Source organism: Aplidium turbinatum, chromosome 7 (assembly GCF_918807975.1).
Source record: "Aplidium turbinatum chromosome 7, kaAplTurb1.1, whole genome shotgun sequence".
In the NCBI taxonomy this organism is placed as follows: Eukaryota; Metazoa; Chordata; class Ascidiacea; order Aplousobranchia; family Polyclinidae; genus Aplidium; species Aplidium turbinatum.
In genome coordinates this window covers 15,981,782-15,998,245 of record NC_137478.1, presented here as the reverse complement: position 1 = coordinate 15,998,245, position 16,464 = coordinate 15,981,782, and the positions used below count along the sequence as shown (strand labels likewise).

At 37.2% G+C, this 16,464-nt stretch overlaps 1 protein-coding gene across 1 annotated transcript in view; it reads right to left on the bottom strand.

Moving 5' to 3' along the window:
- Window positions 1-16,464, bottom strand: part of LOC145774371 (uncharacterized) — a 187,203-nt gene that overhangs the window by 42,249 nt on the left and 128,490 nt on the right. Inside the window, exons 13-14 of the mRNA XM_082585603.1 lie at window positions 8,843-8,949; window positions 7,308-7,580 (exon numbers count right to left, since the gene is read on the bottom strand). Coding sequence (XP_082441729.1) covers window positions 7,308-7,580; window positions 8,843-8,949 — 380 coding nt within the window. The remainder of the gene's footprint in view (window positions 1-7,307; window positions 7,581-8,842; window positions 8,950-16,464) is intronic.

Here is a 16,464-nt window from a genome sequence, read left to right as displayed (position 1 = left end):
GAGGAGGTAATTTTAACTTCAACTTTAGCTCTGATTTTAGAATACAACAATACACTCTAAGACAGGGGTTCCCAACCTGTGGTACGCGTACCACTAGTGGTACGCGAAGGTTTTTCAGGTGGTATGCGAGTAGTTTCCGTTTTTTTTCACAAAAAGCTGGATTCACAACTTTATATTTTGTTTATCTGATTTTGCTTACAAAACAAAATTTCCCGGAGCCTATTCTTATTGTTACATAAATAACACAGGCCAACAAAAAAGATAAAAAAAATTGTGTCTGCAATGTAAGATATGATTTGGGGTATATTGAGGCTGCTGATTTCAAAAATCACATCAGATTTTACGCATCACATCAGGTTTTTGAGACTTTTGCATGGTATTTTTTCTCATAATATTGACTTTTGGCGGAATTTTCTCTTACTGTTACCGTTTTATAAAGACCTTATGAGCCAATAGTGTTTGAAAATTTGTCATAATCATGGAAATGATTTTATTTTGTAACATTTGGAGATGTATGATGACACCATGACCAATGCAGTGACCGACCTATCTTCAGAAGGTACACTAGTCAGAAGGCCCCATAGCTAGATGGTCCACTGGTCAAAAAAGTCATCTAGACCATCTGGCTAGTGGACCATTTGTCCATGGTAGATCATCCAACTTATGTACCTTCTGAGATCTGTCCATAAACCAGCCCTTACAGGCAGGGTCACAATCACTTTCGCCTGAATGTTTAGTACCACTCCACTTTTTGATACATAACATCGGTTTGATCTTTTTCGCTGAACGTGGAGATTAAAGCTTATGTGAAACTTGTCTATAACTCATTCTTATTTGAATTTTCATGTACGGTATTCAGATTTTTTCATATTAGCAAGGTGTTAATTCTGTTTGTGGTGCGAATAAGTAGCAGAATGGTATCTCCAAGGGGAAAGTGCGAAAATCACCCTGATGTTTATTGTTACATATGTGGCAGTTATACTGTTCCTAACCAAAAGCAAACCATAACAAGTTTTGTGAAACAAGCATATCTTGCAAACCGTACTTTAAAATTAGCCTGGGTGTAATCAGGTGTAATCAGTTGGCTCGTGTAATCAACTATTCTTGTTGTTTCGTATCATTACGACCTTCAAAATACAGGCCATGTAAGTTGTCAACAAAAAGCATAGTTGCGTTGAAAAGCCGTACAACACTGTAGGACAGTGGGCGTTAATTATGTCAAATGATTGCTCTTGATAGATATCATCTACTGTTTTATAGCTTAAGCTGCAAATAACGTTGAATAATGCTAGTTGCAAACTAAAAATAGATCGGAATGAAATATTCAATAACAGTTACAAGGAATCATTCTTTATTACAAAAAATACATGGAAAATCAGCAGAGCCCTATTGGCATATGCATTTCGCTTTACTATTGCAGAGCATCATTAGTGCCTTATTCAAATAGCATATAAAAATCTAGAAATCTAAATAGATTCTATTTGAATAAGGCACTACTGATGCTCTGCAATAGTAGAGCGAAATGCATATGCCAATAGGGCTCTGCTGATTTTCCATGTATTTTTGTAATAAAGAATGATTAATTGATACTTGATGGAGAATCGCTGGCCTGCTGCTTCTTAGTCAGGAGATCCCCTATCCTTAATGGAAATTAATATATGTACAGTTAAAAGGAATGTTACCCAATAAACTTCTGGCTCAGTGTGGCCTCTTCATATTTAACGCTAGCTTCCCATGTTGTTCCACACCTAATGATTTCCCCCTTCCACGTGGGAAGGGAATGCGAGCAGGGATTTTCAGTCATGATGAACATCAAGTCAAAAAATCGAAACCGGCTAGGTGCGCCCGGAAATGACTTTTGATGCGCTGTTAGCAAATTTACACCGCGCATCGACCAATTGGTGGACAGTAAACAAAAGTCTGATTAAATTTAGTTGTAGTATTTAGAATTATTTTAGTACGCCAATATTATTCTTCTGAATAAAATATGATTTGACCAAATTAGTTGTTCAGCAAGAAGTAGTATGCTTGGCAGTACAAAGCGTCGAAGTGGTACGAGATCGTAAAAAGGTTGGGAACCCCTGCTCTAAGACCTCTGGTTAAAAAATATTGAAATTTTCGTCCAAGTGTTGGTGTCATAATCAATAGGTATAGCTCACACGGTAGGCTACATTATGTGTCTTGACCAAGCGTACTGTTTTAATTGTATAATTCTTAAGAAATGTTATGATCGGTTACTGTCCTACAGTGACCTTTGATTGCGAAATCTTTAATATGTAATGTACATTATGTACTTTCAGAAGAATCTGCATACGTGCAAGATTAGAAACTTTTCCAACTAGATCGGGCAATTTGTCAGGTAGTAGGTTGTTACGATGTCACAAAGATGTTGACAGGTAGCAAAACTTGACCAGAACAATCAGTTCATTATCGTACCTTCTGGAAATTACTGTTACAAAACAAATCGGCTATAAATAGTGTTGTAATTTGTGTAATTGATTATTGAATACGAGTAGATGAGAGTTGGTGCTATTAGAAGTTGTGATCGAGATTGGAGTTGTATGAGAAGCTGTGAGTGAAGTACGTTTGTAGGATTTTTACGTGTCTGAATCCCGGACGAGCCCCCAGTGTAGGGTTTTTAACGTGTCTGAAGCCCCTAGTGTAGGGTTCTGCCTAACTTTGACCCCAGCGTAGGGTTTGGCTGTCTAATTTGTCGTATTATTTTTTATAAAAAGGATAATTTTAAGAATATTGAGGCTCTCTGTCTCTAATTAAAAAGATAATTTAGGCTTCTGGCTGTCTAGTCTAGGGGTATGACTTCCTACAAAAGCAAACGAATTAAATAGAATCATACATTTTATTGTTTATCAATATTACAAGTTTTAGTATTCGGGGAGTTGAGAAAATTGACTAACTAATCTAGTTTATTGAGACGGGTGTCGGATGAGTGACATTCTCCCGGCGTGAATTTTACCTTCTCGTTCTAAAATTCAGTCCGTTCGTTTTGCTAGTCAAATTCCGAATGCCTGTCTGAGCGTTTTCATTTTTCAATTCCCCGCTTATATCATAATATCCCGGTAGAGCCTTTTCATCAATAATAGCTATCGTAAGAATCAAGGGAAATGCTATACCGGTTTCATAGTTATGTCGCTTTAGAAATACAGATGTGTTGAGCTAGCTTCTGTGTGAGTGGCGTTTGTTAACAGGAAGCTTGACTTATGTTCTATGAGAACGTTAGGTTTTGAATTTGCAGCATTGAAATGCATTTTGCAATACTGATAATTTTCGGTTAAATGTTAAAATATAAATTTGTTAGTTAAAAACATGGTACATGTTACACACTTCCCTCCTTACGGCAAAATAACAGATAAATAATATTACAATAACTCGGTTATACATGTTGCAACAATATATAGGTGTGTGGTTATAAGATATGTTTTTTTACAAAGAAAATTGACAATTGTAGGCTAACAATTGCTAGGGGAAGACACATGACCCCCCTCCTTTCGTGGGATGAGGAGATTAGACGCACATATAAGTAAGTAGATAACGTGATTGCAGGGGCAACAGTCGTTTATCATAAAAGATAAGGCGATGTCTTAAGTTCCCTGGAAGCCCTTTGGCTTGGTAGGCTACGATATAGGCTACAATAATTGCGGGACTGTAATAGGCTACAGTAGTTGCGGTTACAGGGGTAACAGTCGGTTATCATAAGAGATAAGGCGATGTCTTAGTTCCCTGGAAGCCCTTTGGCTTGGTAGGCTACGATATAGGCTACAATAATTGCGGGACTGTAATAGGCTACAGTAGTTGCGGTTACAGGGGTAACAGTCGGTTATCATAAGAGATAAGGCGATGTCTTAGTTCCCTGGAAGCCCTTTGGCTTGGTAGGCTACGATATAGGCTACAATAATTGCGGGACTGTAATAGGCTACAGTAGTTGCGGTTACAGGGGTAACAGTCGGTTATCATAAGAGATAAGGCGATGTCTTAGTTCCCTGGGAGCCCTTTGGCTTGGTATGATATACACAGATTGCACTTGCAAGATAAAATACACAAATATGGTAGGTTAGGCTATATAGGCAGGTGAGTGTCCTTGATTGTTCATGCCCCGCGTCCGGGGAGATAGGCTTGACACTCATAGAAGCAACCATAATAATAATAGAATAGCGGTGTGCTACGCGTGCGCGAAGGTTGTACTAGCTAGACAAAGATGGCGTTTGTGAGAGTAATGTCTTTGAGGACCAGTTATGCTATACAGTTCAAGCATGTTGAGTTCGAGACTATGACAAGCAGTGCTGATGAGCAGTTCAGTTTATGTCTGTTGACGGATGATGAGCAGTGAGCACGACATGAATGAGTGGTCAGCTTGTAAGGTCGCAAGCTGTAAAGCAGACGTCTTGGGCAGCTGAATGCTGCGGCGATGTTGTTGAAGTAGAGTGCTTCTTGTGTGAAGAAGGTTTGAGTGCGTAACAATGCAACTACTGTGCACGGTAGTGCAGTTTTACGGCGGACATGGGATTGACCATGTTGAAAGTTAACGATGCAGCTTCGGTGCATGTTGGCGGCTATGAGGTTAGCCGAGTTGACGTCGTCTGCGCAGAGCTTCTTTAAGTAAAGGCATCTCTGAATAGAGGCATCTCGCGTGGAGGTAAGTTGATGAGAGTCACCGTGTGGTGGCGATAGAGAACTCTGTCGTGTCATCCGTCGTAGTGCTGTAGTCTCTTAAGGTCTCTTGAGGTCTCTCAATGTCTCTCGCATCTCGTCGTAGCAGCAACCTTGTCGCGAGGTGGCGCTTCTGCAAAAAGCGATACAGAGTAGCATTCGCAAGGTACATGTAATAAGTAAAGTACGTACACGGTAGTATAACACAATAACAAAAAGTATAGCATAAAATTGTTGAAACCACTAGGCGACATGGTTTAGTCATGGCGGCAGATGCCAGCTTAGGAGGTTCTAGAAGCTGTTCAAGTGTGAGAACAGGCAAGAAAAATCGGTAGACTGTAAGTATGTACAATGTCATACAATACAGGTGATACAATGTCAGTGAGTGAGCGAAGTCGTTGAGAACGAATAGCTTAGTTAACGTAGGCAAGGTGAAATGATGAGCACCTAAAATTGTAATTAAAATGCAGTGAAAAACAGGTGGTGATGCGATATCAGTGAATGAACAATGTCAGTGAGACATGGCGTAGCTTAAAGTACGATATGTAAAAGCGGTAAATAATAACATAGGATAAATGGGAATACTACGTAACATGACAGTGTCATGGCGTAGGCTAAGCTTACGGCTAATAGAATTATGTAACAGGAAAAAGCAATGGTTCAATAGAACATACCGAGATAAAATCGGTAGGCATAAAACGTCTAGCATGTTTTGTAATGGTTAATCAACGTTTGAACGACGTGGGATGAATGGTGTTGTTTAATCGATTTTAGAACGTGGCAGCGCTCCTGCCTTATCAAGAAACAAAAGAAATTACATGGCCAAATGCCAACCAAGCTTTTGCACACAAAGTTCCATATTCAGGGTAAATAACTGTGCATATACTGCAATTCCAAACAAAAGAAAAACAGCGGCTAAAATAACTAAACAAAATTTCTCAAATCATGTTAGCTCCTAATAATTATAAAAAAAATGGGGGGAACGATAACAACCTTATGTGTCCAGGCGGTTTCGCATGATTTCCCCTATCCTTTGCCCCAGGGAGTTGCACGAACTGATTGCTTCAGCTGAGAACGTATAAGGGTACCAAAGTGTCTCCTAGCCGGAGTAAAAAGACGCACAAAAATTACGATGGTTGCTTGGGAGCGAAACCACAACGCTTTGCATAGCGGTGCCTGCACGTCTGTATAAAATAAGATTGGGACGGGGTGTCCTGCAATCTGCGATGCCGAGTAAGGCAAAATAAAAGGAATATTAAAATGAGCTAAAAATTTAAGTTACATTTGACACTGTGAATTTTAAACAAAAAATTACATGGTTATGTTTCCCTGAAAAGGCAACTTGTTGGTAATTACTAATCAGTGAATCTAATTATTCTAATGTGAACGTTTAAAAATATTAAAAGTGGCAAATGGCGGTTTAACATGTAAATAAATTGTTGACATCGGCGTCTAAATGGGCTGTCTGCCGCTGAACAATTCGCTTTATTACTTTCCATGAGCAAACAACAAAAATCAGTTACGTTTGACAAGCAATAAATGCCGGCGTTGCGCTTAAGAGTACAGTAGGCTACACAAAATTTATTGTCGAACTAACGTGTGAAATGTTATCAAGTAACATGTTTTTAAAAGGTATTTATGATAAAAATTGTAGCATAGGGTACTTACCAGATTTTTTTATAGCTAGTTTGGAGAATATTTCTAAACTTACTTGTCTGAGTGTCACCAATGTGGTAGGCTAACATTTATATTACATATGTCAAATTAAAGGTTTAATAAGTTAATTATATTAAGACTGTCTGACTACCTGATAAATATTCTGTCTAATTTGGCTACACTAAAAATTTTTCACAAACTAAAAATTTTTTACTTTCCTTTTACTAATGTTACACGTTGAAGTCGATTAGAAGAGTTACACCTGTTGGAATCTATTGCTATTCACAGTTAGTTTGATTATTTGTTAGAAGTGTTGAGCCATTTCATTAAAGTCCTTCAAGAATTTTTATTTATCATCTTACAAATAAAACTATTCGACCATTTATTTGACTTTTTACGTTAATATCCCAATAAACTATGTCATTAATCTTTCCCAAGTCTCTTTCCTGGTAAGAGATAAAAAGAACCGTGTCAGTTGAAAAGCATGTCCAAAAGTTTGAACCAAAAAACTTGAAAGTTTTTTAGAATTACTGAATAAAATTATTGTTAATGTTATGAAATGTAGCGCGTCATTTCATTTGTACAGTTTCGTCCAGTTGTAAAACATTGCAAATAATAGGTTTTAAAGTGTTTAGAAGCAAGCAGTCAACTCTATTAATTGGAAGGTGACTTTGAAAAGTGCACGATCATTTCATTTCTTATGCTGCACTGAACTCATACTTTTTAATAAAGTCTATATTACTTAATCCTAGTAGCTTTAAAGTGATAATGAGTTTGTCTTTAAACTTCTTCTTAGTGTTTTTTATAAAAAAAAGTTTCTCAAGGCATTTTTTCTGATAAAAAAAAACGGATATAGAAAGTTTGTCTTAACTTGGAAACACTATTGTGCAATGTGCAGTATGGTGAAACACTTCCACAGTTGTTCTGTGTCGCCCTAACTTACACATATTGAATGATTTTGTAAAAAAAACGTTACTGCTGCATACCTGCTAAGGTGCTTTTTCATGTAATCCTTGACCATATCATCGAGCCAAAATCCATGTTCACCAAGAACATGCTTCATCAATAACGTTTGTTTAGTTTCTTTCTTAGCTGCACTGCTAAGTTTCAATTTTTCACGTTTTTGTTCTTCGAGCGAGAGTAGTTGTCTGCCATGATACCCAGTTTCGATCAACGTGGACCATCCATTAGCTTCATCCTTAGAGTAGTTTAGCTTAACAGCAGGTGACTCGTTTGTCATTCCTTGGTTGGATAGAAAGCTGAATTTGGAAAAAGAAGTTATTAATCGGAAATTTAATTAAGCCTAAAATGATATATACGTCCACCCCGACAGCTCAGTTGGTTAGCGCGTGACTTCTTCAAGGTTATCACTTTCGTATGCGGATGGTGGTGCTTTAGAATCTAGGAGTAGGTGCTTTAACTGTGTCAAAACCTTTTTCAATTTCGTCGTCTTCTTCTCTTTCATTTTAAAAATCAGTAGTTTGATGATTTGTTGACGAGAGATAATTTCGAATTGGTTCTTGCTGTTCCAATGTTATTTTATGGGCTTTTCTAATTCCATCCAAGGCAGGATCTTTGGCATTTTCTATATATACGTTCAATATGGTAGTCTCTCCGCCCTGGTGTCAAGCAACTTACCTTGTCAGCACGGTAAAATCATCCACCATTTCCTGTGTCTCAGACAGAAACATATTACCTGGTTCAATTTCTTGCATACCTTCCATCTGATGTTCTACAGATAACTTCTTCAACACTTCTTTTCTTTTTCTCGGTGATTGCGGAAGTGATTTTCTCGTTCTTGAAATAGCCTTATTCCTTGCAGAATCTGTCTTATATTGCGATGTTCGTGTTATTGATATTGCTGTGTCTTCTGCATTATGCTCATCTGAATTTTTTGCTTTCCTTATCCTTTCATACTCTCTCCTCTGTTCTCTCAGTTTATGTTGGTCATCCGTATCAAGTGTTGATTCCTTTATTATTCTCTTGTTGCTCTATTTCTGGACTTCCAATTTCTAGTCTTTTTTAAACTTTTGTGGATCTGCAGCCTTCTTCTTTTCACGACACTTTTTTTACCATATCTGCCCCTGAAGTAGGCATTGTTGCCTAAAACTTAAAAATATAGTTAATTTACTGATTCTGATTCAATTAAAATCATTCTAAGTTGTTAACTGAAAGTCATATCTAGAGTGCGAATGTAAATATTGTATTGAAGCTCATGTTACATTACGGGATATAACAAAATAGTTACACTACGGGACACAATTATTTCTCATTATTCAAGGCAGTAGTTTTTTTCAAATCTGTTAACATTGTTACACAAAGGTATAACTAGTATGCTTGATACACTGCAAAAACTTTTTTTGTCTCTAACTGAGTTATATTTTGAAATACAAAGAAGTTTGAGAAAAAATTCAACATTTCAACAACGTTTATAATAACTAATTAAAACAGGATTTTTTAGGCGACTTACATTATACTTATTTATCTCCTTACTTTTAAATTTTTAGAAAACACAACTCACCCGACAGAGTTAGCATTAAGTCCAATAAACAAAATGAACATCAGAAGACAGGCTGTTTTTTTTTGTGATGTGACAAAAGGCTTTGCTATTGCGCGAAGTGTTGCATTCTGTAAAAACAAACGTTAAATTGCAAAAGTTGTACTATTGTTGTAATTCTTCAAATGACCATATTTTTCGTAGATGCAATGCGCACAGAGATGGGTGTGATCTTGATCTAAGATCACATAACTTTGTGTTGAATTTGCGTTCCTTCCTAGGTAGAGACATTTTTAGAACTCGTACTGTGCAAAGTAGAGATGTACCGATACCAATATTTTGGCCGATACCAATATTACTTTTTTAGGCCGATACAGATATTTTGGCCGATACTTGAGAGTTACAAAAAAAAAAGCAATTTTGGTATTTGCAAAGAATTATATCAAGTTTGACCTTATTTGCATAAACCTATTAAAAAAAGCTTTGAGTTGGCATAAGTTATTAAAGATTCAAGAATCCAATCTGAACCGCATTGTTGTGTCATAATAGTAGGTTTTAGTAATGAAAGACCACCGTAATTGAAGACTGGAGTATAAGGGAAGAAACATTACATCATAATTGGGGTTGCTGAAAAATTAATAAAGTGTTTGCGCAAACTCTCGAAATAGGCTATCATAGTGGATAAAAAGATGTAAAATGTAAACCAAGTCATTTGTGTAGTCGTGACAAGTAATGTGCTACCTAAGGGTTTTGTCGTTTGGTTGAGAAGCTTTTGCCAAGCCAAGACTACAAGTTGTATCATGACCATACTAGTAGAAATGGCCGGCTATGTCACATTTTGAAGCCTTAAAATACCGGGCCGACAGTTTCGTAACAGTTCGGCAGACAAAACACATTACTTTTGCCTTAAAAGTATGTAGACATATATCGCCGGTTTGTAGACGTTGACTCAATGTAAGGAGTTGTAAATTGTGAGCTGAAATATTGCGCAGCTGGACACTTTGCTTGATGGGAGTGAACCATGAAGTGAACTCATATGCAGTTAGTCACAGCGTATGCAAGTCTAGCAGCTAGAGTGAATAAGAAAACAATATAGTCGCACAATATCTGCAGTGAGTTTTCATGTGATATTCTCAAGCAACATAGCACAGAAAAGCAATGCACGGTACCGAAATTATGTAACTGATTGCTGAGCAAATCAAGCTTCTGATATGCAATGGCTACAGGCCTAGTTGTATCTTCACTTCAGCATACTTTTTAATTGCTACTGTAGCCTACTTTAACTTTGTAGTCAGTGGTCGAAAGGAAAGCAGGTTAACTTCATGTTTGCAAAACTAAACCAGATGAACCAATTGTTTTCTGTTAGCAACATATTGTAACTCTTTGACCAATGCGTGAATCGCGATGCAAGTCTTGGCATGTAGGGTAGTCTATACATGACCGTGAATCGGTCATGATCATTCTGTAATTCACATGTTCAAGTAGATGATGGACTTGTTGTTTCATTGCATTCTGTCACAATCAATGTGCAAAGCCTCGCGTCGGGCTGCTTTGCGTCTTGACAGAATGTGCTGTTTTCATTATGGAATTCTTGAGCGGTATGTTATTATCGGTCAATGACCAGTAGTAACCTCTAATTGTGAAGTCGTTGTTCTGCAACGTAATTCTAGATTATTCTGTATCTGGAACGTTCTGTTGTTTTCACAATTGCCAATATCGTTTGTCATGATGTCACAAGGTTGTTTACGAATGGACCTCTGATTACGAAATCGTTATTATGTAAGAATCTTCTTGCGAACGTGACATTCTTTAGACTTCTATAAGCTTCTGCTTGTTGACATTTATTGCAACTTGACAGAACAATGTGACGTTACGTAACCTTCTCGATGTTACTGGACTGAACAACCAACTATAAATAGTGGTGTAGTTTGTATTCCGATTATTCTGAGATGATTATTATGGTGATTATTATGAGTTGATTATGAGAGTTGTGCTATGAGTTGTGGATTGGTAGTTGATGCAGAAATTAGAGTTATTTGAGAAGCCGTTCGTTAAAGTTCTTCAAGAAGTCAGATTATCATTTCGCTAGTAGAATTATTCGACATTTAATTGACTGCTTTTCGGTTTGACCCATTAAACTACGTCATTGAACCTTTCCAAGTCTTTTTCCTGGTAAGAGATAGAAAGAAATCGTGACATTCTGGGGGCTCGTCCGGGAAGGAGGTGTTTCCGATGTAGGAAAATGGGTCATCTTGCTCGCCGATGCACTGAAGACATTGAGGACGATGAAAACTTTCACAGTAAACGTGACTATTGTTTTGAGAAAAGTTATCGTTGGTAGATCATGCAACAATGGACTTATGAGAATTGATTATTGAGTAATTAATTGTTTTGTGGTGTGTTTTGTATTGATTGTGTTGTTATATTGTTTGCAACAATATTCTAAGGGGGGGCGTATGTCACAATCAATGTGCAAAGCCTCGCGTCGGGCTGCTTTGCGTCTTGACAGAATGTGCTGTTTTCATTATGGAATTCTTGAGCGGTATGTTATTATCGGTCAATGACCAGTAGTAACCTCTAATTGTGAAGTCGTTGTTCTGCAACGTAATTCTAGATTATTCTGTATCTGGAACGTTCTGTTGTTTTCACAATTGCCAATATCGTTTGTCATGATGTCACAAGGTTGTTTACGAATGGACCTCTGATTACGAAATCGTTATTATGTAAGAATCTTCTTGCGAACGTGACATTCTTTAGACTTCTATAAGCTTCTGCTTGTTGACATTTATTGCAACTTGACAGAACAATGTGACGTTACGTAACCTTCTCGATGTTACTGGACTGAACAACCAACTATAAATAGTGGTGTAGTTTGTATTCCGATTATTCTGAGATGATTATTATGGTGATTATTATGAGTTGATTATGAGAGTTGTGCTATGAGTTGTGGATTGGTAGTTGATGCAGAAATTAGAGTTATTTGAGAAGCCGTTCGTTAAAGTTCTTCAAGAAGTCAGATTATCATTTCGCTAGTAGAATTATTCGACATTTAATTGACTGCTTTTCGGTTTGACCCATTAAACTACGTCATTGAACCTTTCCAAGTCTTTTTCCTGGTAAGAGATAGAAAGAAATCGTGACACATTCTATAGGAAATAGGTGACAAAATGCCTAATAAATGCGTTGCGTTTGGTTGCAAATCAGGCTACTTTACTTCTGCTGCCAATATTTCTAAGTTTGCTTTTCCTTTGGATGGATAAAATTTGTGAACTGATCTAACTGGGAGCCGACAAAAAAGTCGGTTTTGTGTATGAAACATTTTGAACAGAAGTTTATAAGTTATGGTAAAAGAAATAACCTCAAGTGGCATCTAAATCCAATTCCGACAGTTCACTCAATTGAAGCATCAAAACGCCCATCAGCTATACTAACTCCAGCAGCACCTCCACGAAAAGCACCCAAAATTCATATAAAACAACCTGATGAACTGGTAGACTTTTAGCAGAAAAACATAATATCTGATTTCAGTGACATAGGCAACTGAGCCACACTGCCCAGATTGTTTCCAGTACTGTCAGAAAGAAAACTTTTTGATTTTTTACAACGTTATTTCTGACAAGTTGTCTGGCTTTCCCAAGGTTGCTGAAGCTGTTTAAGTAGATCAAAATTTGCATGTGCAAAAAGATTTGTTGAAAAGGGATATTCATTTTTGGAAAAAGGATCTAGCTGCAAGTGATTCATGCATTTCAAGCTTTGGAAAGTTTCAGAAAGACGTGGATGAAGTTGCCATTGAAATGTTTGATGCAACATTATCTTCTGATAGTGCAGAAATTGGCTTTACAACAGCTGGTTATATTGCAAAAACACTTGTTAAACACTCCAAATGTGCAATGTGCAAAAGTTTACTTACAGCTGATTCTGCAGCTAAAGCTCCTATCGTTGGGGTAAAACCAAATGGGGTTATGTCCAAAATCATCAAACTGAAATAACCGCAAAAAAATTGTTTGAATGTTTTTGATATCTCAAATGATACCTCAAATGATATCTCACAATATTTACAACCATGCCATGCTCTCCTTGTTTTGCAAACCTGGAGTGCTGGAAAGAACTACGCTCAAAAACCGAGACACTGCAATAAAACTAAAAGTGGACATAACCCAGTTTGGTTTTACCTCAACGCTATGTACTTTCAGCTTTTGTCAAGGGGGTGGCTTCAATGTGCCTTCTCAGCCACTTGCTGATTTTGTTTGTAGTGCTTTTGCTGTTTTAGATGTTGTTGAAGAAAAGGTACGCACTACACAAATGTGGATAGCCTTGTCGAAAGGCTATGCAGTAGCCTATGTTTTAAAAAAGTATCTTTTCTCCGGTGTAACTGTAAAGGTTACATGTGACACACATGTGGACTAGATTGGCGCAAAATCTCGAAAAAAATTTTTTTTTTTTTTAAACTTTTCGTCAGTTTGGAATATTGTTCCTTTTGGTAAATGTATCTCCTACACCAAATTTCACAAAAAAATATTAACGTTTGACCCTGGTTCACCTGGTTTGATTTTTTTCAAAATATCGAATTTTTGCTTATCCCCGAAACTGCTCACCCGCTATCTTCCAATCAGTGCTCTCATTTTACGGGAATTTGTCCCTAAATCGGGACTTTTGACCACTTTTAGGGACAAGTTTAGGGAATTTTATGATTTAGGGATTTTTTGGGGATTTTAACAGTTTTGTCTTGTTCGCTTACAAAATGTATGGAAGTTTATTTGTAAAGTTTTCTTCCATATTTGAGTTCGTATTTAGCAAAGAGGAAATACGAAATTGAGAGAGTCCCACTTGATCATGTCCATGTGGATGTAGCCTCGACAGCTACTCTTTCTCAATGTTTTGAAAAAGATCCAGCTGGAGTTCGACAGGTGAGATCATCTTGCCTCAGTTTTATGCTGGAGCTAGTAGGCCAAATTAGGAAAAGGTTTATTTAATGATTCCAGGAATGACACTTTTAAATCTTTAGAGTTTTTAATTCTGTCCAATGCAGAGTGAAATACTTTCTACCAACATTGACAAAAGTATATACATCTTTCAAGTTTTGGCAAATGTAGCACCACTACAGTAGATTTGGTAGACATAGAGTGGAGGAAACAAGCGATTGAAGAGCCTCAACGATGGTCGCAACGATATGGTACATATGGAATTTTGGAAAGAGCAGTTATCTCAGAAAACAATTAGAGGTGAATTAAAGTACAAGCACCTGCGTCAACTTGTCACTTGCCTAATGTCCTTGCCATGTTCAAATGCCCCAGTTGAATGAGTTTTTAGTAGCTTGAAGGACATTAAAACTGACCACAGGAACAGTTTAAAGAGAGAAAGTTTAGTTGGTTAGATACACACCCAACAAGGTATGAAGTCAGCTGGCTTATCAGGTGACAAACTGGGTTTAAGTGATCGATCTAAATTGTTGAAGTTGGCAAGGGCTGCGAAGAGTTCAGCTACAGATGCTGAAGCACATGAACTAATTGCTAGTCGAATTAGCTCTGATGAATAAGTCGCTAGTCGTGCACACTGCACAGCTTATGTCATTTTTGGCATGTGATAAGCATTGGTAAATCTTCACTGTATCCCTGTAATGTTAAGCATCACTGTAAATTTGAAATACTGCTTTTACATTTTGCTTTAAGACTTAGCCCACTAACAACAAAGTCATGTAGAATGGTTTCGCTAGTGTTGTTGTTTAAACCGCTTACGGTAACTCTTGTTTTTTGTTTCAGAACATGAAACTGAATGTAATAATGATTTAGGGAATTTTGATGTAATCTAGGGATTTTTAGGCGTGGCTTTGGGGACTTTCATGTTTTCGTTTATGAGAGCACTGCTTCCAATGCACTCTAGCATCTTAATGGACACAATAAGAGGCAGTAACACAAACTTGTAGCAAGCAAAGTGGTTTAATTAGCAACTCCATGAACACTGACACCTGTATTACTCTCAAAATATCGAATTCTACCACATTTCAGACATGATTTTCTTTGTGCACCCTTCACCGTAGTAAATATATACTGCTTTCAGTTTCTTGAATCATTTGACAATGTTTATCGATTTTCACAGGCCAACAAAACTTTTTTTTATACAAAGGCAGGCATTTTAAGGTCATTTTAAGGTATTTCGAGGCCCCTTATTCTGAAAATGCACTAAATTTTCCCGAATTGGCTCTAGTTGTTGAGTTACAGCAAAACTATTTTTTTCGTAATTTTGAGGCTCTATAGATTTAACGTCGTGTCGTTTACTACATAGACAAAACTGGAAGTAATCCCAGGCACATTTCTGAGTTGTATAAACGCTATTTAGAACCAATCACGTTGATTACAACCCAAACAAACAGCTATTTTAACGTTTACTGGCCTAGTAACAATCAAAATATGATGTAAAGTAAGCCTTAGGATACAAGATGTAGAATATATAACTTTCGTTTTGCATTAATATATTTGTTGACTTCAACAGTATCAGACTTACTAAGTAAGCTACTAAGTACAAACAAAATGCATAGGCTACATTGTTTTGCTAACAAACTAGACAAATAAGCAAAACAAAGTTATCGATGAACAAACGCAACTCTTTATTATGATTGGCCTACTGAGCAACACCCCATCAAGGTATGAAGGCCATTTATATAATTACAGAATACAAAGTTATGTTATTCAGTAAAGTAGCTGCTTAGAATTTTATCCTTGCTGAGGAAGAACGTAATCTCGGCCTTGGAGTCAAGAATGCCATGTTGATCGAGATGAGGAGCCAAGATTCCAGCTCACACTTTTGATAACTAAATCTTTAACTACTACAGTAGGTGGTAGAAATGGTTTTGAGAAAAAAACTTGACCTTGCTCCAAAACACTACTGAAGGTATTGAGGTTACTCTCAGTCATGCCCGTTTTCCTATTGTTTCAAGCAAATCACCACTTGAAACAAGAGAGGGCAAATAAAAAACAGAAATAGCAACGTCCATGCAATGACTGCCTTGCACACTCCATGTAAACATAATGTTCCAACTTCCTTCGAACATCCTCACCGTGCAGAAGCATCAATTTTCATGGTGATGCCACGGCTTTCTTTATGCCATGGCACTCTGAACTTCTTAGCCTTGAGCCCAGAAGCGGGTTTGCGTGCAATGTTTGCATACTTTATAGGAGTAACCCAGGACTTATCTTGATCACCCAGCTTCATGTCAAAGTAATAATAATGCTTGTTTTTATATAGCGCTGTATCTATCGCAGAATGCGTTGCTCCTCTGCGTTGCCTCGTGCAGCAAAATATATCTGGGTTGTTTGTACAGCATCCTACTTGTCAAAGGCATATTTTATTAGCCTATATGCCATTTATTTAGCCTATAGACCAGAAAAAACTTCTTGCAGCAAAGACTTGGCCTTAGCAAAGGCTTTAGAATAAAATTTCATTTGTACAGTATCCATTTCAGTAGGCCTACCTATTCAATATACAGCTGCATTCATAAACACATGACTTTCGGGATATTTTTTTTGTGATGTAGGCCTACTGATTCACAACTGTTTTCATTGAATATTTATGTCTCCCTTACGTTAAACACAGTTCATTTCAACCTTTGCTTGCGTTTTGAACTTTCCTGCAATATGAACCAATTGAAC